At 38.0% G+C, this 27,166-nt stretch overlaps 1 protein-coding gene across 1 annotated transcript in view; it reads left to right on the top strand.

Annotated features, from left to right (window-relative positions):
- Positions 1 to 27,166, top strand: part of RBKS (ribokinase) — a gene marked incomplete at both ends in the record, with an annotated part of 70,126 nt that overhangs the window by 26,320 nt on the left and 16,640 nt on the right. Inside the window, 4 exons of the mRNA XM_081997506.1 lie at positions 1,106 to 1,168; positions 7,816 to 7,980; positions 12,982 to 13,073; positions 22,783 to 22,971. Of these exons, the coding sequence (XP_081853632.1) occupies positions 1,106 to 1,168; positions 7,816 to 7,980; positions 12,982 to 13,073; positions 22,783 to 22,971 (509 nt within the window). The remainder of the gene's footprint in view (positions 1 to 1,105; positions 1,169 to 7,815; positions 7,981 to 12,981; positions 13,074 to 22,782; positions 22,972 to 27,166) is intronic.

Genomic DNA, 27,166 nt, shown 5'->3' with positions numbered 1-27,166 from the left:
ACTGATGTGATACTCCCTCTCCCATATTTGAACTGGGCAGCTTGCTGCTCATGCTGCTTAATTTCTGCAGGAAGACCACTGAGACCACAGAAGACACAAATTCTCTGCTTTCAATTCCAGTGTGCAGACCTAGCTGGTGGTGAAAAGAAGCTATAATTGCAAGGAAAGTTCTGCTCTGACCCTTGTAACTGAGCTAGATAAGGGTACCTCCAGGCAAAGTACCTGCAATACTTTAGCAAAACTGAATGAGCACAATGTTATGTATTTCTTCAGCCTTGTTCAAATCTGAGCAGATTTTTAAATTGGCCACAAAAGGCACATCTTGAGAAAGAAGCCAACCTTTGCCCAGCATCAAGACCATGTTCTGAAATGTTAGAATACCAGAACTTCTTAAACAAAAGGTCACTTTTGCCTCAAAAAAATAGTAGATTTTTCTCAAATACAGTTCTTGGGGAAAAATCCCTCAACTTTTTGGTAGTTTTCCACTACAGTTCTACCTAAAAAATCACTAGCTGTCATAGAAAGTTCAGACCACTGATTAATATTTGACAAATTTGCTGACAACAGGTTCTTATAATAGCAAATATGGAACAATCTTTATAATAGGCAGTGCTTCCAGCCTCACTTGGAGTTAATTTATCTGAATAATAATCAAAAGAGGAAACATATAGCCTCACCACTGCCTTCATAGCACATGTTAATATTACTGCTGAAATGCAAATCTACAGAGAATTAAATGCTGTCTTGTTTTAATATTTTAGTTTTCTCCAGCCTTGACTCTATTGTTTCATTGGATAAAAGAAATACTTCCATGTAGGAGCAGAGTGCCTGAGAAGGCTGTATAAATAACACGCTTTCTCTAAAGCAGAGATGTAGCCAAATTAAAGAATGTTGGACTCACATTTCTGTTTTGTGGGTGTAAATTAACACTTTTTGTTGTTGTTAGCTTCTCTGGCATTGTTGCACATGAAAGAGTAATTAGCATTTTTAAATTGCTGGAGGTTATGGGTTCATTTTAGATTTAATTCAATTAAAATGCATCACATGCTATTGGTTGAAAGTAATGTATTGAACTAATGCATGCTGTAACTTTTCCCTTTCTTAGCATTTGTAGGTCAGACTACAGATGCTGCTACTGGAACTGCTTCAATAATTGTCAACAGTGAAGGTACATATTTCTACTCTGAATTGCCCTCTTTGTTCAGTCTCTACAGCCATAAAAGAAACCTTTGCCTTGTCACTGTAAATTGTGGAATTATTTTTTTCTACGTATTTCAGTTCTTTCATGGTCTTATTCACAATTTGTTGCACTTCCTTTTATTACAGGCAGTGTTGTAGGATGAGGCGCCTAAAACCAGCAGAAACAGATGCTTAGATTAGCAGTTTGATAGCCATAATTCAATCAGCCAGCAGATCTATCTAGTTTTACATTGGCCAGAACACATAGTGTAGCAGAAGGTTAGAGCTCTCCTTTTCTACCACAACATAACTAGCACTTTTACTATGAGGGAGGGGTTTGCCTCCTCAGCACACTGAGTCATTATGCCCTAAATCAGGAAAAAGAATTGTCCTTAGTATAAGTAGAAATATTTATGTTGATCTTGTAATATTACTACAATTCTTGATCCCAAGTTGTATCTGCAGGGATGAATACACAGTGAAACGGCATATTTGTTTTTTCTGTGTTAATTTTCCTTAGCCTGTGCCTTTGCTCTCATATTGCTGTGGAACAAGGAAAGATTTGGCTTGTTTTCATATTCTTCTTCAAGATTGCTAAGTCATCCTCTGAAAACTTTCCATTTATCTTTTTCTCAAGCAAGTTGTGCTATTGAGAGCTCTTAGGAGAACTATGTGTATGTCTGGATCAAAATTTAGAGCTCAGGACCGATAATGTTTATGCAAACACTACAAATGAAGTGTGATTGCATTAGTTCACTTTTGGTGCAGCTAAGAGCCTTCATTTGAACAGTTACCACAGCTTAGCTGACACATCAACTTAACAAGCTCCTATGTAACCTGATGGTAGTACATTGGGCTACAGCTTAAAATGGGAAAGGAAACATGACTATTCACTCCAGGAGCAAACCTGGGAAGGAACTGTGACTAAAGGCAAGTCTACACAGGAACATTCAGCAAAATTAGGCAAATTAGTTGGAGATGTGAGTTTAATTTTCTCTAAGTAAGATTAATCAAAATCTTGCATGACAGCTCCAGTTCAGAAGTAAAGTAGCTCTAGTACATTGAATAAACTGGATACCTGCCTCTTACTTACACGTCCTTCTCTTTGTTTGGGTCAGCAGGTAAATTACCACAGCAACTCTTAAGAACTTTCTTATGCTACATACGGTCACTACTTTGGCCATTGTAAATGGAAGAGACAGTGAGAATCCAGCAGTGTGCTCCCAGGCCTCACTGTTTTATACATGTAACCATGTTTTGCACTAGGTTTGCTGTGCAGAATAGTTGAATAAGAAGCAGTCTTATTACTTCCCAATTCATATATATAGCCAACTAAAATAAACATGGTCTAAACATGAATGAACAGAGGATGACCTATTAAAATTATAACACCACGAATTTTTCTGAAGGATAAGGAACAAAACCATCTTGTGGATCTAAAATCTTTATAAGCACCAGGAAAAGGAAACTGATTGTTCAGTGCCATGAGGTTCATAGTGTTGGTGTCAGTGTGAAGGGTCTCTGATAGTCCTGTGTTTCACATAGTAAGATGAATAATGGATAATGTCATGAAGTTTGTTTCTTTCAGGAACTAAAAAATCCTAAATTAAGATACCTCAGATTAAGTTGGCCTCAGATTTCAGTTAAAATCTAGTAGAAGAGCAAACCTAGTCAGGATTAAGCTATAAAACAAACAGATGCACAGAATTGGTAATGGTTCTGGTTGTTACTTCTCTCTAAAACCATCTGGCGCCTGAATTGAGTAAATTGCAATGAAATAGCAGTACTTATGTGCTTTGCTGTTGCAAGAGACACTATTTTTTTTTCCTGTAGAAGCCTGGGTGATTTGACCTAAACAGGTTTTACAGCACTTTTCAAAGGGCTTGTCTACACATGCATGTTTTACCGCAGTAGTTGTGCTGGCATAGCTGAAACACCACAGCATTCAATGCACTGATGTAAGGTAGTTTCTGCTAGTTCAAATTATACCTAAAAGGGAAGCATTTGAAGTTGAGAGTGGTGATGGTGTTTTGTGTTAACACAACAAGGGACAAATGAAGAATAGAGGTATCATCTCTTTAAATCATCAAGTTTTAATTGCTCTATTTTTACACACCTAAGCTGCACTTCATCTTATCAGTTCTTTACAAGTACCGATACTTGGGAAAAATACCAACTCCAATCAACTGAGTAAAATCATAGGCACAAGTAGGAGAGAGACTCAAGTAGAGGGAGCAGACTATGATGGGTGAGTGAAGGCAGAGGAAAGCAAGCTGTAGAGAGCAGAGTCAGAGGAGGCTCTGAGGTAAATTTTCTCTGATGTTACCTGTGTCTGTCTAGCTAGTGCTGCTGAATTTCTGGGAAGATTTTTACAGGTTACTGAATTGCACAGCTATAACTTATCCATTACTGTAATTGGCATAGTACTAAAAATTTTAAAATTATCAGGCACATTTGATATTCTCAAAGTTACATTATATTCTGGGACAATACAGGGTAGTTTCAATAAAAGATAGAGGGATTAAATCCCTGCTTTAGTGCAAAATGGTGGAGAGATTTTTAACAAGTATATAGTGCTGCACTAGAAAACATGCAGCCCAGAGATGCTGCAAAGGTCCCCTCTGGGCTGGTCTCAGAAGTCGGTGCAGAAATCTTTTTCTGGAACCTTGTATTCCTTTCAGTTGTTCTCTTTTATGCGACTACCTCTTCAGATAGGTCTTGACTAAACACAGACTTCAGTTTACCAGGACCCTGTACACTTCGAATCTGTACTTTCTCTGTTAAGTAGAAAAGCTGGTACATCCAGCTGCTTTTCTTAGCACATTTTATTTGAGGTGCATCACACCACTTTGAAGCCCAGCTTTTGTTTCCCCTTTCAACCTGCCTTCTTTCCAGTAGTTCTGTCACTTAGCACACCTTGTGCTAACAGTGTGCTGCTGAATGGTAAGAACTCCATGAAGTGATGATGTGTGTTGTATTTTTACGTGCACACACAAGGAGGAAAAAATCTCTATGGATAATTTTTTACATGATTCCCTGTGAAGTTTAATGCAGCTTTGTCCATATCTGGTACTGACTGTTGACGGCACCATTAAGCTGGCCTAACTGGACCCGTAGTTTGAACTAGTCTCACAGCTTCCGTGTTCATAGCAAAAATTCAGACAACAGAGGTTGGCAGGTCATGATTAAAGTGCTCTTGATTATTGCAAGTTAGGACTTAAGCTCACCTAACACAGAACACTGGGAGATAACACCCTCTTGAGATAAGCATTGTGCTGACTTTACGATAAAGTTATTAATCATTCATGAACAGTGAATAGATACTATTTTGTGAATGTACCTTCAATACCAAAGCACTACTAGTATAAAAACATCCAAAATATTTATTTAGATAAGGCTAAATAAACAAGGCAAACTTAGAATACACATGCCAGCTTCTTTGAATTTCCAAAGAGAAAATCTGTTTTGAATCTTTAGGGTTATGAAGAAATGTCACCTGAATTTTTACAGATTTTCTTTATATTGACATTCATCATGAACTTGAATGTTTCGTGTACAAGACTATTCAATGCTCCAACCAAGTAATTGCATAGAAATTATGATACCATGACACACCCAAAACCTGCCCTCATATTCATGAACTGTGTGATTTGGCAGCAAATGTTTTTCTTGCAACATTCTTCTCTGATCACAAATATAATCTTTTTTCCTTATGAATTATTAGGCAGAAGATCTGCAGCTATCCTTATAATTGCATTGTTTGAGATTTTGGTGAGTTCTAAGCACTACTGATAGCTTTTAGACTTGACATACCATTTTATAAAGCAAGGGTTATTGCACTGTGGTGTTTACTGGTTTGCCTTTGATTTTTCCACTGGCACTTCTCATCTGGTAAAATGACACTTGTAAAAAAATCTAGCTTGAGTTACCCATATTTCTACGAAGTGACAGTAGCATGTTTATCAGCTCAGCTGAGGACAGTATTTATATATGCAGCATTCACACTGGTTTAAGTATTGATTGGACCCAATCCCCATCTGGTATAACCTTGCACAAGTTTATCAGCTTCATTTAGCTGTTCTAGCTTATAGCAACAGTGAATGTAGCCCTTAATATTTTAGCTGATGTCTGCAAAACTTAAAATTATATAGATGCTCCAATCAAAACTGAGAAATTTTAGTCTAAGCAATGATATGTTAGAGTTAACTGTAATGCAGTAAGTATATTTTTCTCATTCTTAGGATGGTCAACATTTTACCTCACTTGAACTGTTTCAAAGTTAGGTGTACGGCTTAAGGCTTCACCTAGAGTTAACAGAGGTTCGTAGGCATTTCCAAACAACATTTTATCTCCTCCTCAAAGAGATATCTAAGATACGTAAGATTAAAAAACTCCGAAAATACTTGTCTGTCTTCCTTGTTGAAGGAACCTAGAAAACAAATTCTAAGAAAACTAATTTCTAAAAATTTCTAAAAATTATCTCGAATGTAGATTTTTTTTTTAAACTTAAAAAATTAGTTAATATTGGACAAGATGAATCCCACCCATCTTTGCCATTTGCCTTTAACTCTGTTGTCCCTCGTGCTGATTTCCCATTTGATTTCCCTGGCAAGAAATAATTGCATTCGACAAAATGGTTGCTGGTAATACAAAATTCTGGTATTAATTGTGAGTGCATGGGTCCAGATTCTGCTTTCATGCATGCTGGTGTAAGTTTGTGGTAACTGCTGTCCTTCATAGTTAGTGTGGTATATGTAGCTAAGAACAGAATGTGGCTTTTTCTCTAAAGCTTGTGTTAAGCCCACCCAGACTGCTACACCGCAGTAGGTGCTGCATTTTCCTGTCAGGTTTGAAAGCAGACTTTAAGTCTCTGACCTTTTGTAGTTAGAAAGAAAAGCTTCTGACTGTGATCCAGTGCAACATGGTCTACCTTGAATTTGCACATAGAGGTTTAAGAAAACAGCCTTCCTTATCGCCTTGGGCCATTAGCTCTGATGTCTAATAATAATATACATGTCAGTACAGCTAAATAGTTTAGCAAGATAATGCAGTGAGACATGTGGATAGAGTCTGAGATTCTAGGTAGCACAGAGTCCAGGCAGAAATGAAATATATTTCTGTTCCACTGATTCCCTGCCTTTTACTGTTTGCACTGCTGCACCCTATAAGCTTTCAAAATACATGCTTGGCAAAATAGGTGCAATTTGCCTTTGAATGTTTCCTCAACAGGATTCAGATATCTTTGATAGCATTTACTTGTTACAGAAGGTTTTTTCTTTTTTTTTTTTTATCCCAGATGCCCATCATTGTCTGTTGAAAAGCAGGGCGTTGGCTTTAAATGCTGAGGTTTTGCTTTTCATATGCAGCTGTTCTGTACCAAACCATTGACAGCAGAATTGCTTTGGAAAGCTTGGGCCCCTCCCTCTGAGATCACTATATTATTCTTTCCATTGTCCTGCTTTCTTTTCAGAACATATTTAGGGAGACAAGCTTTGCACGTTTCTTATTCAAAGCACTTTGAAGTGGCATTCAGCAAAAATAATATATTTAAAAACATAAATATTTATTTACAGAGTAATTCTGTTCATTACAGAATTGGTAGCCTTTAATGATTGGCGGTCCTTAAAGGAATCTTCAGCGGGGGCAGGCTGAGCCTGTAAATCAAGGAACAACTTACTTATTGAATTTAATACCTGAGTGATTAATAATAAATTTTAATTTCAAGGCACCCATGCCTGAAGGTTTCTAGGTGTTGTAAGAGAGATGTAAAAAAAGAAAGAATGAAAGAAAGAAATGACAATAAAAGAAGGCAACTTGTGTGTCTGAAGGAAAACAAAAGAGTATTTGGAAACTATGTAAATGAACATTCTCACCTAACTGTAAAACAAACTACAAGAATGAAAAGCATCTTAGAGGTACTTTGAGATACTGCCCTGCTTCCTCACATATAGCTTAGCTTAGGCCATTCTACTAGCCAGCTTTAAGTCCAGAAGAATCTGTCACCTACCTTCTTTACGCAGTTCTGATAAAGCTTTCGTTAGACACCGGCATTACCTTTCTGGGTTTTGGTGGCAAGCTGATTCTGGTTTTCATGATGGCTAGGGGCCCTAACTTGAAGTGACATAGTTAAATGGAGCAAACCTGTTTCTCTGAAATCTAAAGAACATGCGCAATTTTCATAGCTGTGTGAAATATTCTCTGTTTCCAGCTGATGGGGAAATTGAAATTTTTATGGCATTTTTGGCATATGAACTCAGTAATCACATTGATGCTTTTCTCTTCAAGTGCTATTGGAATATTTTAGGAAAAGTGGAAATATCGGCCTTAGTGCATGTTCCCCATCTCTGGGGGAGTTCAGAGAAAACATCAAAATAAGACTGAGGAAAGCCCATATAGGTCCTCTTCCAAAGAAATACGTACTGCATTTTTTGTGCAGTGTAGCATCCACCCATCTTTTTTATTATTTTCTGAAATCCTTGGATATTTGAAAATGCCAGCAATGCATACAATTTTGGTGGGATTTTTTTGGAAAGGAAAGTGAAATCCTCATCTGAAATGTATTGTGGAAAAGCAAGGAACTATTTTACATACTTTATTGCAAAAGTTAATGTAAAAAACACAATATCTTCTCTTTAGGACAGAATGTTATTGTCATAGTCCCAGGAGCCAACCTGCTTTTAAATTTTGAAGACCTGAAGAGGGCTTCTGATGTCATCTGTAAAGCCAAAGTGGTGGTTTGCCAGCTAGAAATAACCCCTGCTGTTTCTCTTGAAGCTCTGAAAATGGCACGTGCCAGTGGAGGTAATTTAACATAAGCCATTCTGTCTGCCTCATTTCTCTTGCATGAAAAATATTCTTTATCTTGCTTTCTAAATAAAGATGTGGTCTATTCTGGTTTCTGTCATACTAGTTTTATTTAGAAATGAAACAATAGCCAACAAATTCATGCTACGCTATTGAAAACTGAATTCAGTTTTTAAATTTTGCAGTGTTTACCTTGAATGGCAAATCGACCCATACCCTTATAATCTCCCCGTATATGTCTGGTGCTGCCTTTCCTCCTATTTACATGCTGTGACTAAATGCAGTATAATGTTTTTAGGTCAGGAACTATGGGCCTGACTCCGCTATTACTCCAAAACAGAATAAGCATAATGAATGCCAGTCAGTAAAGTTCCACACACAATAAAGTGAATGAAATGCCCTCAAAACCAGACTTATGCCCTTGTTCTCCCAGCATAGCAGTAGGTATGGCTGTGATTTTCTATATAGAAGTAAAAAAAAATGCTTTTTCTTCTTAACCAAAATTCTTAGTGTGTGACATGGCATGCTGCTAGTTAATAGAGAGAGTCATGGTCTGTGAAATTATTAGTAAATTGTTACTGTGCTGTACGTTTTAAATATAGGCCATTCTTCCTTCTGTGTAGCATATACATAGATAAAAGCTGATGTTTTTCTTGAACAGGATGAGATTTCACTACCAACATGATGTTTTTGTTAAGTGCCTGCAATGCTTTCAGTTGTTCAAGCACAATTACCACTGTATTTGAACGCTATGAAAATAATTACGCAAGTGAGGCATCCACAGGAGATAACAGTATGTTCTTGTCTATCCGGAGGATAAGACTGGGAGGGGACACCTCATAGTATGGTCAATCATGCAGCAAGTCAGGAATGGAACTGGGATCAGAACTAACTGGTTCCTTGCAGCTGGGCCCAGGCTTGCTCCAGGAGATCATAGCATGTTGGGATTGTTGACTTTTCTGTCCTCGCTCTGCACCGAGATCTGTTGTGCACCTGTGGTGATCACTAGGGTTCATACACTAGTGAAGACATCAGATGTAGCAGAACTTTATGCATCGTGTTCATGTATTTTGTGCTGCATTAAGCAGCTAAGTTAGATGTGAGGCTGGGAGAGAATGGCTCTGAAACTGTGGTGGTAATAGTCATAAACTCTATAAACAGAACTGTGCATGGGGAAAAATTATTTTGACTTCTGTTTGAAGTGTCAAAACTGGGTTCATGCAAATCTAAATAAGAATTAAAAACTTTAGAAAACTGAGTAGCACCTGGCACGCTTAAAATGTATGTGTGTGGGAGAAACAGAGCTTACTATATTTTTTCATTATGTTTTATGAAAATGGATAAAAGCATTCTTAATCTAGTGTTTAATGGAATATAGTTGAGTCATGAGTCAATAACCATGACTTATTTTGTCTACTTCTAACTCTATGCATAGTTTTGGTAAAGTTGTTTAACACTTCTGTCACCCCCTTGCCATCACAGGCAAGATGCCAGCCTGTGACAGAAGAGAAGAGAGAATTTTTTTAAAGGCAATTAAAGAAAATCCAAACCTGATACACGGAACAGACATGCAAGCATTCCGCAACTGTAGACAGCACAATATATCGAGAAAAGATAGCAGTTAACTGTGGGCCAGCTATAGTTCTGTGCTGTCAGTCTGCTATCATTGTGCAAGCTCTCATATCAGGAAAGCTTTGGTTGCTTCTGCTTTAAGGCAATAGGCTACACATGTTCAAATGTCATGTGCAGTCAAATCTAAGTAAACATCTGAGTTTGTAGCACTGTAAAAATCTATCCTTAGTCAACTGTAAATTGTTAATGCAATTTCCCTTCTTTTAGCTTGCAATACCCTCATGTATAATGCAGTACTGCATGTTAGGATGTGCACTATACTATTTTTGTTTAAAACAGATGCATACCCAGCTGCCTCAAACCTGTTTCCATTTTTTTTCCTTGTTTTTCTTCATTCTTAATGAAAGAAATAAACAATAAGATGGAGAAAGAATGTGGACACACGGCAAGAACCCTTTGCTTCTGTTCAATGAACATCACCTGGATCTGTAAGCTAGAGAGGGACATCTCATGTTCTGACATCCTCTCACTGTGGCACTGATTATTAAAGATCTTGTAACAATCTTGGGAAGGAAGGGAGGAAGGAAGGGAGGAAGGGAGGGAGGAAGGGAGGGAGGAAGGAAGGGAAGGAAGGGAGGAAGGGAAGGAAGGGAAGGGAGGGAAGAAGGAAGGGAGGAAGGAAAGGAAGGGAAGGAAGGAAGGGAAGGAAGGGAGGGAGGAAGGAAGGGAGGAAGGGAGGGAGGAAGGAAAGGAGGAAGGAAGGGAGGAAGGGAGGAAGGGAGGAAGGGAGGAAGGGAGGAAGGGAGGAAGGGAGGAAGGAAGGAAGGAAGGAAGGAAGGAAGGAAGGAAGGAAGGAAGGAAGGAAGGAAGGAAGGAAGGAAGGAAGGAAGGAAGGGGGCATATTGTGAATAATTATCTGAAGTGGGTATCTGACTGGAAATCTGACTGGAAAATTCTAGGTTTTTAATGGCCACATGTTGTGAAGCTGCTGCTGCTTCCAAGAGGGAGACCTCTTCATTAATGGGCAAGATGTTATTGTAAATCAAAGTCCGTAAAGCAGTTTTTGGGCTTCTGTAATGACAGATTCTATAAAAGATGTCTAATAATGTCCAGCCTATTAATATTGCAGTGAAGAATGAAAATGTATCATAACCAAGGCTGGAAGCAGCCTCAGTTATCAAGGTTGCATGTCACTTGGAAGTAAAGGGTGCATTTTTCAGGTGTTTCAACTTTGTAATCTTGGGCTCCAGTGTTTCATAACAGCTGTTTGTCTGTGGTTAAATTCTTTGTAAAATTTCTGCCAAAGCATAGTGGCTGCAGAAACCAAGCAACAGAAAAATGCCTCCCACCCTGCCCCATTTTGACGTATGAATATTAGCTACCTTAAAATTTACTTAGTACTTGATAGCAAGGGAGCTTTCTTTTAAAGATAAACCACTACAACAGCATGGAAATCTGCCTGATTTTTACTGTATTATCTGCCTTTGGAAAATAACTACCTTTCACATAGACTTGAGAAATTGCTAGAGCTTCACAGCTAGCTTCCCCTGAGAGTCTGTCCACACGGGCAGTTGCCAATTTGGTCAGCATGGCTTTCAGTGTAATTCCTGAATCTGCTTTTAGGCAACTTCTTTTATACTGTTAAAGTATAAAGAATGCCTAAAGAATGGAAACTAAGTGAGGAAAATGGATCTTGGCAAAGAGGGAGAAAGAATTTGGGCAAAAAATAGTTTGGTGTTCCGCAGGGGGACCAAACAAATTACCCTGTTCACAAGCCATACTCCTCTTCACAGCTTGAAAGAGCTGTGAAGAAGAGCATGGAAACTGTGAAGCTTAGGGTTCTTCTATCTCCTCCCTGCTCAGCAGATACTAAATGTGGGAGCAAACTAATAGTAATGTATTACACCCTGTTCATGATGGGTCTGTGTTACTTAAAACCCAAGTTGGAACACTTCCAGTGCTGCTCCTGACCCATGTATATGTTGGTATAATACCACATGACAGAGTTTGTTTTCCGATATGTGGTGTTTGTTTGTTATACCTAGGAAAGTATACCTTAAAGATTTGTGTTTAGAAAAACTTTATTAGAGTTGCAATTCAGAAAATAGGAAATGCAAGAGTTAAGGTTGCCTGTGAAACCTTAATTTGTCTCCTTTCTGCATATGTATTATGTTGCAGTCTTTAATTATGTGATCACATGCTGTTTTTCAGTGCTATGTGATCATATAATTAAAGAGTTTATTATAATACATACTGTATTGTAATAATATAAGGGAGCCAAATTAAGATTTCATTGGAAATCCTAATCCTGGCATTTTCTGACTTCTGAGTAAATGTCTTTGTCACTTTAATACTCTTTTTAACGAGGCAGGTAGAGAGGCATGTACAGTCAAAGGCTAAAACTTTCAGAGTGTTCATCAAAAAGGTCATCTTCTAAACTTCTCAGTACTCAGATTTCAGAAGACTCTGCATCTTTCTCTTTCAGGGCATTAACTGGGATTCAGAAATGTTCAGAGTGTCTGAATATTAGGTCCTATAGCTTAGAGTTTAATACACATTTAGGAATGAAAATTGAGATACCCAAGTCAAAAGATTTGATCACTTACTATAAGGAATATTTCTAAAGTAAGAGAGTGTGCTTTATATAAAAATTATGGCCTTGTGGTTAAGACACAGAAGTATTAATCATAAAATTGGCAAAGTGAGAAACCAAGTCTGCAGACTTCCTGTGTTAGCAGTGAGTAAGTCACTTATACTGTCCTCATGACAAACCTTTTCTGCTGTTACACAGGGCCTTAGGCTACAGTTTAAAGTTAGGTTAACTAACATATTCTACCACGTGTTAAGTTTAGAACTAGGTCTGCCAGATAGCATATTAAAAATATACGGTGCCTTGTCTACACTACAGTTTTATAACGTGGCAGTTTGAACAAGTTAGGTAACACATTCAGAAGCACGTTTAACTCCTTGCCTGGACATGCCCTTCATTACTCCATACCTCTGTTTCTTCATGTACAGAGCACAGATAACAACACTGAAAAAATTCTAGAACTAAGTCAGTTCTTGTAAAACTTACTAAAATCCTGGAAGAAACATCATCAGTTAAACTAATTGCATTACTCTTTGGAGGCTTTTTTTCCCTTTTAAAAAATTTATTTAATAATTTCTTGGTTATTTTTTCTGTTAGTCTTCTGTCATGTTCCCATCATGACAGGTGTCTGCACATGAAATAGAAGGGGACTTCAATATAATAAACCAAACTTTTAGCAGTTGTATAAAATGAGGACACAGAAACTGAGAGCCATTTGTGTGTTAATAATAAACACTGAGGGCTATGAATTAACCCACAATCATGTTCCAGGTGATGGTTTATGAATCTAAAACACTAGAGATTTAGACTTTTTTTTTATTTTTTTTATTTTTCAGTAAAGACTTTATTTAACCCAGCTCCAGCGCTTGCTGACCTAGATCCACAATTTTATACCCATTCTGACATCTTCTGCTGCAATGAAACTGAGGTAATGGTCATATGTCATGTTAAAAAAGGAGTCTTAAGCAGTAAAATTTCAGAGTGATTCTGTTCTCAGAAATGCAGCATAGTGAGCAGGAAAACTGAGGCGTGCTTCTCATACATAGGACTTTCGGAGGTGACAAGTTTGATCCCTGACCTAACAAGCGAAGAGGACTATTCTAGAATACCTTTAGATTGCACTCAAAGTAATTGTTTGCAGTGGGAAAGTTGTATCCAGCCTTCCTTACAAGTAGATGAGAAAAATCCATAAAAGGACACTTTTAAAATGTTATCACTGAGTGGTAAATATTAAAATAGATCTTTGTCCTTGTTCTGCGGTCCCTTGATATGATTAGCAGGAATGCGCTCACCATAGTGTTCTGACAGTTTTAAACTCACTTGCCAGGAGGTGATGTACGCATGTTGCGCTTGATGGTAAATAGTAGCTTCATATGCCTCTTCCTGTCAGCTCTGTTTTCAGTGAATCTGTTTCTCTGGCCCTTCAGCTGTATGTTCCCACACACACTTTTTTCTTTTTTTTTTTTTTTTCTTTCCCTCTCTTTTCTAATTCAAGTGTTATTTCTCCCAAAGGAAATTATTTTTATCACAAGAGACAAATTAAGATTGTCTCATAAGGCCTTCATTTAAATTTCCTATTTATTGGCTTTATGCATCTGTATTCCTTCCCCTCACCCTCTATATAAAACAGGAATGTGGGAGAAGCAATGTAGTGGCTAGAAGCTATGCCTTGTTCATAGTTAAAGTCATCTCCAGCAAACGTGATTTCTGCAATGAACATGCTACCTTTGGGTGGAGAGGAAGGGGAAGAGCTAAAAGAAAAGCATGGCCATGCTTACTTGTAGGATTTTTTGGCTGATGGCAATGTCTGTCAGAGTAAGTTCTTTAAGACTCAATTAGCTTCTTTTGAAATTTCTGTTAAAACCCATCACAAACCATATCAGAAGTTCTCGGTTCACGAGTCTGCCAGCATTTAAGGGCTGGTCTAAGTAGCCCAAATGGACATCTGAATTTCATTCTGGGATGTTTCAGTATGTGTCTGCCAAACTCAGATACTCTAGAGCATTCAGGAATTAGCGAAACAGCAAGGTGGGAGATGCCACAGCTCCTCAGGTCTCTGGAAGGCAAAGTTTCCAGTGTAACTGTCAGTGATACCATTTGTGGCTCAGACACTGTCCAACAGCTATCAAACTCAATTATATGAGATGAAGAGAATGCTAAGGCGAAGTATTATTCTTGTTCGGGGGACTTGCAGGACACCCATATGGTGTTTTCTTCATGCTTTCAGAAAGCACTTATGCCTGAACTGTGCCCCTGGATTGGATAAACGGTGCAATGGCGCACATTTTGGGCTGAGAACACTGATAGTCTCCCACCAATTTAGTAAATGTCATTTGTTGTTTGCTTTTTTTATAATGTCACTAGTTACTTTTTTTTCCCCTTCCTGCAAAAACTTATCCCCCATATGCTAGAAACAAAACTTTGTTTATCATTACTTGTGTATTCCTGACTTTTCTGTCATTGCTCTTTGCAACACACATGTTAAAGTTTTCCCTTTGTTATACTTTATTGCTAGAGGACAGTCTTGAAAGAGACATTCTTTGAGAAGTTTAGCTTGCTGGAACAAGGATGTATTATTATTACCACCACATGGGGAAAAGAAAATTACTTCTATTTGGAGAACAAGAAATACAGGTGTATAATTATAATAGATCCCTGCTCACTCATCTACCTTTCCTGCAGTGCTGGGGGTACAGTTTGCATTCTTTTCTGCTATTTTATTTTTAAAAGTAATTACGATTTGAAGATAGCTGGAACCACTATATGCACAGTCACGCACAGAACTACACTCTCTACTGTTGGGGAGGCTTATCTCATCTGAATGTATGGAAATGGTACACCTATGGAAGTTCCTGCCAGCCATATCATGGGAGCACAGATCCAAGTGTGAGACTCCTACAGCATATTCTGAGAACAAGAATGGCACATAAATGCCTTTGCTTTTAACAATAACCTTTTCATACTTTGCAATGAAATCAATTACGTTAGTATGAGTGTAATAATCAATTACGTTCAATTTCATCCTCACTGTGTCTCTGATTTGTTATTGAATTGATTTTCAGGGATGAACTAGTGATATTGTTCCTTTCTTTTTGCTGAGAAAAAGGGAAAAATGAAGCATTCGTTTTTCTTATGTCACAAGTTTGAAAGTTGTTTTTTTAGTAATTGTTATATATTCATATGCCATCTGTTTTCTTTCATGACTTTCTTTAGTTTCCGATCCCTGTAATGTATGCACTTGAGAAGTTTGATATAGAGATGAATGTTTACATACCCAAAGAAAGGTTACCAGTCACATCTCTGTATGGCACTTAAAAGCACTAAGTTAATTCTACAAATCGTAAAGATAATTCTAATTTTTTTAAACTTTGTCCATTCAACCAACTACATCTGCATTTTCTTCATCTTCTTAAATCAGGAGGTACCAGACTATATACTGGGAAAAGATCTTTTTATACCTTTTTTTAATTTTCGCTCAGGATCTGCTAGCAGTCACAGTCAGGAAAGAGCAATTGGATAAGGTGGACCTTTGCTCTGAGCCATTATGGCCATTCTTATGTTATGGGTGTTTTTTATTATTATTCTCTATAGCCAAATTTATTGAATGTGCTGCTTACAACTCCCTTCCTGAGATGTTCTGTTCCAGCTCATTGCCCCTCCTACTTGGTATTTCTAAGTCTTAAATAACTTCCTTCTAGACAAAATCCTGCTTATATTCCAGCCTTACCCCTTTTGGGATCTTATTTTTTGGGGGGGGGGGGGGCTAGATTTTTAGGTACTACCTAAATACTGTATTTCTACTTTATTGTTACTAAGTCTTTTAAACAGTTAATAAATCATCTTGGGTTTAAAGATGAATGCTTTAGAGCTATCCAGTTCAACTGCTTCTAAAACATTCTTTTTAACACAGACATGTATCCTAAGACAAGATTAAATTTACACTGATTTTTTTTTGTTGCTTGGTTTGGATTTCTTACTCATTTAAATTTACTAGTATTTATCACACAATTTTACCAAAATGTCCTTATCTTTCTTGTTCACCAAGAAATACCTTTAAATGATAAAATCCTGTGGTTTGTGGATATTATGTGAATGATATGTTTGTAACAGAAGATTATGTTAGCTGTAAAACAGAAAGCTAGACATTTAGGTTAAGACACCTCATACACTATGTGGAGGGTTTGTATTGCTAAAGATCAAAACTGCTGACCTTCATGACAGCAAATAACAGAAACTTCTGACTCAGCAGTTTTGATCTATGATGCCTTTGTCACAGAATAAAAGTTTAAAAATGTTAGATACAGTTTCAGACAGCCACGAGATGTCGGGTCCCAAACATCTGAGTATCAAATGCAACATCACACTTTATACTCCATCCGTCATTAAATGCTTTAGGATTTAATGAAATCACATGCAGTATCTGGTATAACAGCACAGCTTGTTCTTATGGATTTATGTGCTAGAGAGAAGCAAACAAAATTATACTATCAGTGAATTATCTACCATTAGTTTGTCTAGAAGGCTCTTCACAAGCTGTTCTTTTCACTCTTGCTTGTTGCAATAATAATTTTTTTTTATGTCTGACATTACTTTCTTTTTATGTGGTTCATGAACAAAAAAACTCAGAACAAATCTTGCAAGGTTATCAGTTCTTTCTTTGCTTAGCCTGTAGTTCAGTTTTATCTTTTCCCAGAAACATCAAACTTGTTGAGACTAGTTTGTTAATTCCCAGATGTAGCACTGCCTAATCCCTGAGGTTTGTGCAGGAATGTGCTAGTTCTCCATTCCCTTAATTCTTCTAATGAAAAATAAATGTATCCAATGTCATCTTAGTGAAAACCAATGGTTGTTCTTTTCAGTCATCTATAAATGTTGAGAAAGAGACAACCCTATACAAGATGAGCTCTTTGGAATACTTACCATTTTTTTCCCACGTATTTGTGTGATTCCTTGCTGCAGTGTGGCTCTAGGCACAACCACAATGTCAATACAGTTCATGTGTTGTTTTTCTTATTTAGTGTACGCATGCAATTACATAGCCCTGCAGGTTAGGAACCAAAATATATTGCACATCAGCAATTTTGATTTTGTCATAAACACTTTGAAGAACAGCTGCTTCTCCGTTCAAAGAATACTGAGGAGCCCTTCAGGAGAAGGAAAACTCCTAAATGGTTACAGCAAATGATTTCATTTGTCAAGCTATTTTGAATGAAAAACTGGGAACTTCTTCCTCCCTAATGTAAAATGGGTATCAGACTTCTGATCTAAATAAGAAAGGCCTAGCAAAGATTTAATTAAACGCTAACAGAATACTTTGGGGCTTCAATGGTAGAAAGCAGTACAACTAAATATAAGCTAATTGCTAATTTTGTTAAATAAAGCTGCAAGATGTATAATAATAATACAGAAAAATAGATACTATCCTATTGCTTCCTTTTAAGTGTTATTGTCTATTACTAGAGACTGGATCATTTTTGGAAGAAATATTAATAATGGAAATTCTTGTTAGTACATCCAAAATCAAGAGACAGTATTGACTTCTACATGATTCAGAGAATATAAATTTTATAACATTGTGTCTGGAGTCTTGGATTAGGACATTTAAGATACTGCTTATTAATATAGAGAGATTAACACTAGAGATAGTCTTTCTTAAGAAAGAATAATTAAGATCTCTAGTAGTGAGAACAAAAATAGGTCCTTTAGAATTAAAATGTTTCAGAACTTCTCTTGAATTTGCCTTTTCTGTTTTAAGTAATGGAAAGCTACTATTGCACCATTACATAGAAGCTTCCAGCAGTTCACAGTATATTTTAATTCCAACTTTGTTCTAAACCCCATTTTATCAGTTGCTGGAAACCATGAAACTTCCCATATTTAGTCTAAAATGCAAGATGTTACTTTTGGGAGGGGAGGGAATAGCTTCAAGCCAATTCATTTCAATCAGTTTTTAATTATTCTAGCACGATAAGTATTTCTGCCTGCCTGTATGTAAAAATTTTATAATTTGAAACAACTGGAACTAGCTTGGCTTGTGGCCTGATCTTGCAATTGCTTATACATGAAATCTGTCTCACTACTTTGGGACTGTTCACATGTGTTAGAATTAATGAGATTGAGTTCTTGTTCTGTCATTCTCAAAGAGATCTCCTGAAGTATAAGCCAAGTTTGTAGCCAACTGGCTTACTATGTTTAAATATTTAAAATTAAAAATATTTTAAATTATCCTATGTCATTTTAGATGGGTTAGTCTTAAAACTGCACAGTTTCCCTATTATTATTTATGTCTGGTCCAGCAGTACCTTGCAACATTTGCAAAGTTGTTATTGTGCTAGGTGCACAAAAAGCAGTCCAAATGATGGACTGCTCCCCAAAGAATTAACACTTCTTGTTACTTCACCAGTTTATATTTGCTGAGGATCATAGATCATACAAGTTGGGAACAGACCTCTGGAGGTCTCTAGTCCAACACCTGGTGAAGCATGGCCAGCTTAGGTCAGATTGCTCAGGGCTTGGTCCAGTCAAGTTTTGAATCTGTGAGGATGGAGATTGCATGACCTCTGGGCACCTGTTCCACTGCTTCACACAGATCTGCCTTGCGATCCAACTTGTTTCCTGGCCACACAAAAGCTAGTCCTAATACTGGAATTGCCCATGTTCCAGCTTGTGCCTGTTGTGTCTAGCCCTATCCCTGGGCACCTCCAAGAAGAGTCTGGCTCCATCTTCTCTATACCCCCCCATTAAATTGCTGTAGACAGCAACTGGATCTGCTCTTAGCCTTGTGTTCTTAAGGCTGAACAAACCCGCTTTTCCCAGCCTCTTCTTATATGCCCTAGTCTCTGACCCCGTGACTGTCTTGATGGCCTTCCATTGTAGCATGCTGTAGTATGTCAGCATCTTACTTGTGCCAGAGATCTTAAAACTAGATACCGTGCTGCAGATTTGGTCTCACAAATGCCAAGCAGAGGATCCAGAACATCTCCATGAAAGTGGGCTGTGTAAGCCATAGGCTGCCCCAAATGCATCACAGCTAGGAACACTTGGCAAAGGTTCATATCATAGTTTCATTCGCATTTTTAGCCAGCGTAAACTAGTACTGCTGTTGAAAGAAGTTAATTCTTTTGGGTTGGCTTTTAGGGGTGGTGTGGGATCGGGGGTGGTGTTAATTTTAACACAGATCTGCCTTGCAATCCAACTTGTTTCCTGGCCACACAAATGGCTGTGCTGGCACAGGAGAATGGGCCATGTGGACAGGAGTGGAAGGAGTAGTGCTGGTTTGTGTCAACTTAGTGTGACTAGGCTAAAGAGTCTAAAAAGACATGAAGAGTTAACTAAGATTAGTGAGGATTATGGCCAAGAACCTTCATATCAGTTAAAGTAAAAGCTTCAGTTAAATTTCTCTTCAACTTTTGTAAACAAAATTAAGAAAATTCTGTGTAGATTAGTTATATAGTATCTGTCATAGGTTTATTTTGACGGCAGTTTTGTGGAATGTCCTCTTGCTTTAATAAGCCCATTTAACTGAGGAGTTTTATGAGACTAGCTACAGAAAAATAAAATTCTTAATTTGCTGCTCTTTTGTACAGTACTATGGCAAATGTCCACATTGGGCTTTTAGTATTGTTATTTAATTTTTTCTTTACATAACCATTAGTTATTTCCTTCAATTGTACCACAGTTTGTTTTTTAAATAAGATTCTACTGAAGGGAGGAACTTAAAAACTCACCACAGTATTTAACATCAGTTGACATTTACCGCAATCTCTAATTATTGGCACAGAATCTGTCTGGCTTCTGCTGCTTTTATGGTTCTTCCAGCTTGTTCCAGTGCTTTTTTAGTTTTACCATCCTGCTGTAGATGAGTTAGATGATAGTGGTTTCAAGCAGTTGAAGTTCTACTTTTATACAGACTCTGTCTGTTCAAAATAATTTTGTTTATTGGTATAAGCAGTGTAAAGATGAAAAGAAAGATTTCTGCAAAACCTTTCCCATATCAGTCCCAGAACAATTCTTCCACTACCCAAGCAAAAATCTTGTTGACTTGGGACACAGAAAGCACAAAGAGGGGTAGAACGCTAATGCTAAGCATATAGCATGTGCATTTCTTTAGGAAGAGTGTTATATTTAAAGACTTCATTTACCTTGCTCATGAGCTTACAGAAGTGTAAATACAGGTATATAAACCCAGATCAGATTTACTGTTTCTCTACCAAAACCAAATCCACTTTCATCCTGGAGACTTAGCAACACTGGTAGAATGTTTGGAATCATTGCCCCTCATAATGTACATTGGAAATTCAGTTAGCTGGTTTCATTCAAGGATTTGTGTTAATCCATTTTTATTCTTGTAACATGATGTGCTAGGTGCTGTGAATACAGGAATGCATCATTCCTGCTCCAGAGATCTTAAAATTCATGAAGAGACACAGACTCTTTAGACGCTTGAATATTAGACTAGAGTATTTATATATTTTAACACTATTTATTATCTATCCTTAGTTACTCCAAAGCCATTATTGGTGTATTGACTCCTTGCAAACCTTGCAAGTAGATACATTCAAAAGGTTTTGTGAGATACTTTTTGAAAAAAAATTTCTTGTTTGAAAATACTTCTATAACTTTTTAAAAACTGAAATAGGTTTAATTTGCTTAAATAGTTTGTACTGCAAGAGAAGTTTGAGCAGCATGCTGACATGCCAAAGAGAAAATTGGATAGGTTTAGTTGCCTTCTTATAATTTAAAGCTTACTATATTGTTGTCTGGGATCAGTGTGGTTAAAAAAGGTACTTTTAAATTGCGTGTACATGTTAACCACACCTTGCCCCTGCAGTGCACAAGTTTCCCCACCAAGGCCTGCCACACCAGGCAGTAGTGATCAGATAACAACGCCTGAAATCATTTGTGCATTTGTCTTAAGTAGGGACTGCAGAATTTGGTCCTGTAAGTTTGAAAATGAAAACCAGTAAGTATTCTGCTGATGATACTGTAAGTTCTAGCGAGTGCCTTGGCATAATCTGGCCCTTCAGAGCCTAAGGGTGGCTTCTCTCTCCTGGGTCAGGCTGAAACGCAGGAAATGGCAGTGGCGAGCAGCGGGTGCTGACTCACAGCTGGGGGCGGTTTACTTTGGGATGGCTGTAGTAGTTCCTGTCCCCAGCTGGCTGCTCTCCCTCTCTTTACTACAGGCATGGCCTGTGCTTCATGGAGCAGTTGTTTAATCACCATAGTTTACAGTCTGTTGATACCAAGAAGTATGTGCACTGAATTCAAGTTTCAGTAATGCAGAGGAAGGCTGTTTGAAATATTTCGGCAGCTGTTTCCGAGGAAGCCGAGCTGCCCGTGCAGCAGAGGTCAGGAAGTGTAGCTGGTGAATAGGTTCCAAAGTAAGTTTTCCACTGAAAGTAAGCCCTAAGAGTGAGGAAGATATGCCCAGTTACTAGGTGGTTATCTGAAAATACTTCAGACTGCATTGCGCAGCAACCTTGTAGTGCAAGATAAAGTAGGACCTTCCTCTTCTCAAGCAAGCAGGACAAGATTTAGTAAAGACAGCAAAACATAATATGTCTGTTTACTTACAATTGAAGACATACTGTATTATGCAGGAGTACTGCCTGCTAGACTGTTTCAGATAAAATGCACTGTATTTTCTCTTCCCTTTCATCATGTTTCATTCTTGCTTTCTTCCCTGCCAAAAGAAAAAGAAAAAGTGCATGACATTTGACAATGCTATGCCATCAGGTAAATGTATGAAGTGGCAAAAAGGATGCTTGATTCTGGAGTCTTCATTGCAGGTTTTTGGGAAATTTTACTTTTAGTTGGGTGGAACTAGAAGAGTTTAATTTTAAGAGCCAACTGGGAGAAGTTGACTTAAGGTCACCATCTGTTAGAAAAAGAGTTTATCTGTGTTTGTATAGAGCCAACACAGAAGAGTCTCATTCTTGACAGAGGCCTATGGACATTGCTGTAACACAGATACATAATAGTCTTGTAATGGGCCTTTGTGCAAAGAGGGCTTCGGATAAAAATGTTCGGATTAAAAAAAAAAGCTTCGGATAAAAAAAGGTGTTCTTTTCTAAATATATATTATATATATTGAAGTAAACAGAGTAGTCAAAGTTGAGCAAATTTTTTTTTTTTCCCTTGGAGAGATTTTCCTTTGTGATTTCACTCTCGCTGAACACAGAGAATTTAAAAAAGAATTTTAAAATTTTCTCACTTAGTGATAAATATCCCCAACAATAGCAACCAAGTTGCCATGTAGCATTTTTCACATCAGACCACAGAATGCTTTGCCAAGGCTGTGTCATTCTGTCCATTTCACAGATGAAGAAACTGAGGCATATGAGACAAATGTGATTTTTCTAAGGGTTGCATGCCAGGCAAGTTGTAGAAGCTGGAACAGAACCCATGCCTCCTGCATCTCTGCCTAGGCTGCTCTGCATTAGTCTGGTGTGCCTGAAGTGCACGCTGGTTTCAAACAAGGAGCAAGACATAGCTGAGTATCAGCGTAGGAAGTGGTTTCATGATCATCCTATAATACATGTTTTTAAAAGATATTAAATGCTGTTTTCAAATGCAACTGGTGTCCAAAAATGAATGCTGTCAGATTATGATTTTCATTTGCATGGGTTATTTTCCAGGCAGAAATTTTAACGGGCATCCCAGTTGGCAACCTTGAAGATGCTGAAAAGGTGGGACACATGCTGTTAGAAAGAGGGTGTAAGCTCGTAATTGTCACTCTTGGAGCAGAAGGCTGCATGATGATATCAGTAGAAGAACCCATTCCAAAGCACGTTCCTGCTGGGAAGGTCAGGGCTGTGGACACTACGGTACGTTTTTGTGGTTTAACTGTCTTGCTTTGGAAAAGACTGCTTAAGCACTAAGGGAAGGCAATGAGTAATCAGGCAAATCTTTGGGCACTAGCACAAAGGCTAATTTATGATGTGAAATTGATATCTTGCTTCCAGCCTCTCATTATTAAATGTCAGTTCACTTGAGTTTTACAGTCTGTATTGTAGATGTGCTAGAATTATTATACATAATGATAGTGTCTTCATGTTCCTCCTTTACTGAAGCCAGTACCTATCTCTGACTGTAATGTGTGATGCCAGTGGCTTGAGCTGCAGTCCTATTTTCTCACCTTTGCCCAGTCATATACTTCATCTTGTCCAGAGCTCAAATGCTGTGGGAGAAGGGAGACACTACTGCCCTCACAGTCTGAAACTGGATGTTTGGCTCTTCTGACACAAGCATGAATGGCTTACCAAGTCTAGCGTAAGGTGCATCAATAACATTATTTTTACAGAATATAGTGGAAAAAACCCAAAAAGTTCTTGCTGCTTCATGATGACTATTTTATGATGACAGGTAAGGGATGCTTGGTCAGAAGCATTTTAGTCTTTGACATGAGTGTATTTCTTTTACTTCCTGCTCTGAACTAAATGCAGAAAGCATACTCTTAACAGACAACTAAATACAATACCCCCAGCAAAAAATAAAAACAGGACAGGCAATAGTTAAGATAGCATTGCTATGAAAACTTTACCACATTGCACATATGGGGCTATTTTGTGTTCCTAGTATTATCTGACATAAATCCAAAATAATTCCAGTGGAGTTACTGAGAGCAGAGCAGGTCACGTTGTATGTACTAACTATACATTTAAATGCCTGTTATAATAACGTCATATTACATATGTTCTGTTACAATAGTTCATTAAAATCCTGGAGATTTTGCCATCTGGTGCATTCCATATCTGAATTGCATTAATAATAACTAGTTCTTGTAGCATGTTTTTTTTCCACGGACCTCATATGGCTTCACAAAGAAGGAAAGCAACTGCTTAAAAGATGAGGAAACAGAGGCATAGGGGACTGAAATTACCTAGCATGCAGTGGCAGAGCTAGGAGTAAAGTCACTTCTACGGCAGAAAATCACTCACAGATTTGGACTGTGATGTGCTGATACTGTGGAAGGCTTTGTTTCACTGTTAAATTTAACCCTTTTCAATTTAACTCTGAAACAGAGATTCTTGGGGCTTTGTTTTCCTCTTTTACCCCTTTGTCATTTAGAAGTTTGAGTTAGTCCTGATTTTGGAATGTCCTAAACCTGTGGTTAAGGGAGGCACCACTGTACTGTAATAAGGTACTTGGTAGGGGACTGCTGACACCTAACTGCCTCTGCCTGCTTTTATCCCAGAATTAGAAGTGCCGAGGGAATGGAAGGCAGAGCTCCCAAAGCTGCCCAGAAGCAGGATTTATTAGCTTGGGAGCAATACCTTGTGAACCTGGTGGTACAGCTTCTTGCTCTGAGTTGGTAAATCCATTATTGCTACCAAAGCTTTTTGTTAGAGATTTTCTCTGTATTACGTAGAAGTGATGAAGAAGAAACGTGTGATGTGCTGCTTCAAAAGAAGCAGAAAATTGCTGCCAGATCAGCTATTGTTTGATATCTTAAGATATCTTGGAAAAAAACAGCAATACTGAAACCACACAGTGTGGCCGAAAAGTGCTTTTTATCTTGCCTAGCAGTTCAGAGTTTCATGACTGAACTAATTTAATGCTCCTCTTTTTTTTTTTTTTTTTTTTTTAATAAAAGGAATTTCTTTGAGTTTACTGAATCCTTGCCCTGCCTCCTTGTGGCCAACAGGTTATTGGTTTTCACATAGCAGAGGATTTTCACAGTTAATTTTGTTAATCTACTTAAATACCAGTGGGTTGTTTTCAGTAAAACAGCTGTGCTTGGTTTACTCTTGCAGACTGAATGAAAAAAGATGTGTTGGCCTTCCATTATAAAAGTCTTACAGTGCTTAGACTGATTATCACTTTGCCTGCAAGCAAGTGGTTTTAAAGCAACCCTTCCAAACACTTAGCAAAATAATGTTGTCCTCAACTAACCTGGATAGCTCTATTACTGAAATAAATACTAAATGTTCTAGTAGGGCATGTTATTCTCTTCAGATGCATGTCTGCAGTGGATCCTTCCCCAGGGGAGTAAGCTCAAGCTGTAAGGTGGCTTAGCAGGTAGCCACCTATCCACAGAGTATTCAGAGCTGTTCATGTGCATGCTCTTAGCATGCCATTTAATACTAAACAAAAGTTTCTACCTTGAACTGCCCTGACTTCAGCATCTTGAGGGACCAGGCAGTAATTTTTTAAGCTGCCGTAATCCAATCACATCTGGTTATGTGCCTGTATCCATATTAAGATTGTTTGGATCTGCAGAGGGTAAAGTTACTGGCAGACAAAGAGTTAAATGGTGTGTATAACCCATCACAGGATTTGCAGAAGGTTACAGAGCCCTTATGAAAGCAGTCTGTATTAAAACAGAGTTTGCCACTTAGAAGATAGCAGATACACTTAGGAGATAAAAGATACAAAATGAGTTTCAAAGGCCTCTCATTGTAGAAATTTTCCCATAGGTGCTACCACTGCCCAGAGTCCTCTCTGCAGCAGTGCAGCTTCAGTACTGCCTCCTGGTCATTTCTGTTGTCCAGAGCAATTTTGAAAATTTTTGACAAGAAAATACTTGAGTAGATACATCCACAAAGATTAAGAATTTGAGCTCCTTGTCCCAGGTAGTATGCTCCCCATTCTCCATGTTCATAGGTTCATCAGAGAGACAAAGGGTTGGTAGACCATAGAGCGTGGCTGTTCCTCCTAGCCCTTGAGATGATTAATCTAAGTATTTATTGCCAGAACACTGGGAAAAGCTGGCTCCATCTCCCGCTCTGTGGTGGAACATGAATCTTCAAGATTGAAAATCTGGCATTTTTCACCCACACTAAATCAATACTATAAAGGGAAGAAAAACGGCTTGTTGATTTTTTTTTTTAAGCGCTAATTATCTTAATGTGGGCTTTACTAATGTATGCAATGCTTCCCATGACTGTTAGCAGAGCTCTCCATACACAGTCCAAAACATGTAGAGCACGAATAGTCGTTTAGAAGGAAGTTTTGCAAGACGTGGTATTGTAAAGCCGAAACATCTGTTTCTCCTGTTATAGCTAAATAGTGCAACAAGCTTTTGTTAAGAAAATAAACTTTCCCTTTGTTGTACTAGTTTCTGCTAGCTATTTTCTATATGCAAATCAAAATAAGTGAATTTTTGAAAAATCATCCTCAAGTTTTCTGTATGAAAGAAAGAAATATCTGATTAAGCCCACTAGCCATATCAATTTGTATTTGAAGCAGATGATGTACGTAAGAGATATTTGACACGTAAAAACCTACAAATATGTGGATAATATAAGAAAAGTGTACATTATAGTCTAGTTTCATTACTTCGAATAGTTGCTTTTAAATCTACTTGTCTACATGAAGTTAAATATATGCATTTACTTTATTTTTGGAAGAAGCTATTTCTGCTTTAGGTGGAACTAGCACATGAAGCTGCATTAAAATAGCTGTGAAGGGTAATTATATAATTCCATTTATATGACACTTCTTCAACTGATAGCAGAAGGTTTTGCAAACCATTCACAAATTTGATAAGCATTTCATAGAAAACAAAAATATCATATACACACATTTTGCAGTTGCGTGTGTGTGTGCGCGAAGCAGTTTGCCTGCTGCTGAAGCAGAAGCACAGCTGAGGTGGAACACAGCAGCTGCTTGTGAGCACAGCTGTGGGACATGACTGAATACCGTCAGGTCAAAATTGTACTTGAGGTGAAGCGGATGATCTGTGTGATGAACCACGCAATAATCCTGGATCCTGGCATCTGCTGCTGCAGTAGCCCTGAACATGCCGTCCTGGCAGAGACATGCGCAGTCTGAATCACAGAATCACAGAATCAGTAAGGTTGGAAAACACCTTTAAGATCATCAAGACCAACCATCAACCCAACACCACCATGTTTGTTGCCCACTAAACCATGTCCAGAAGTACCACATCCACATGTTTTTTGAATACCTCCAGTGATGGTGACTCTACCACCTCCCTGGGCAACCTGTTCCAACGTTTGACCACTCTCTCAGTTAAGAAATTTTTCCTAATATCTAAAGTCTAAACCTCCCCTGGTA

This window comes from Phaethon aethereus (genome assembly GCF_964289735.1).
Source record: "Phaethon aethereus genome assembly, chromosome: 3".
Taxonomy (NCBI): domain Eukaryota; kingdom Metazoa; phylum Chordata; class Aves; order Phaethontiformes; family Phaethontidae; genus Phaethon; species Phaethon aethereus.
This window is presented reverse-complemented; position numbering and strand designations above follow the sequence as displayed.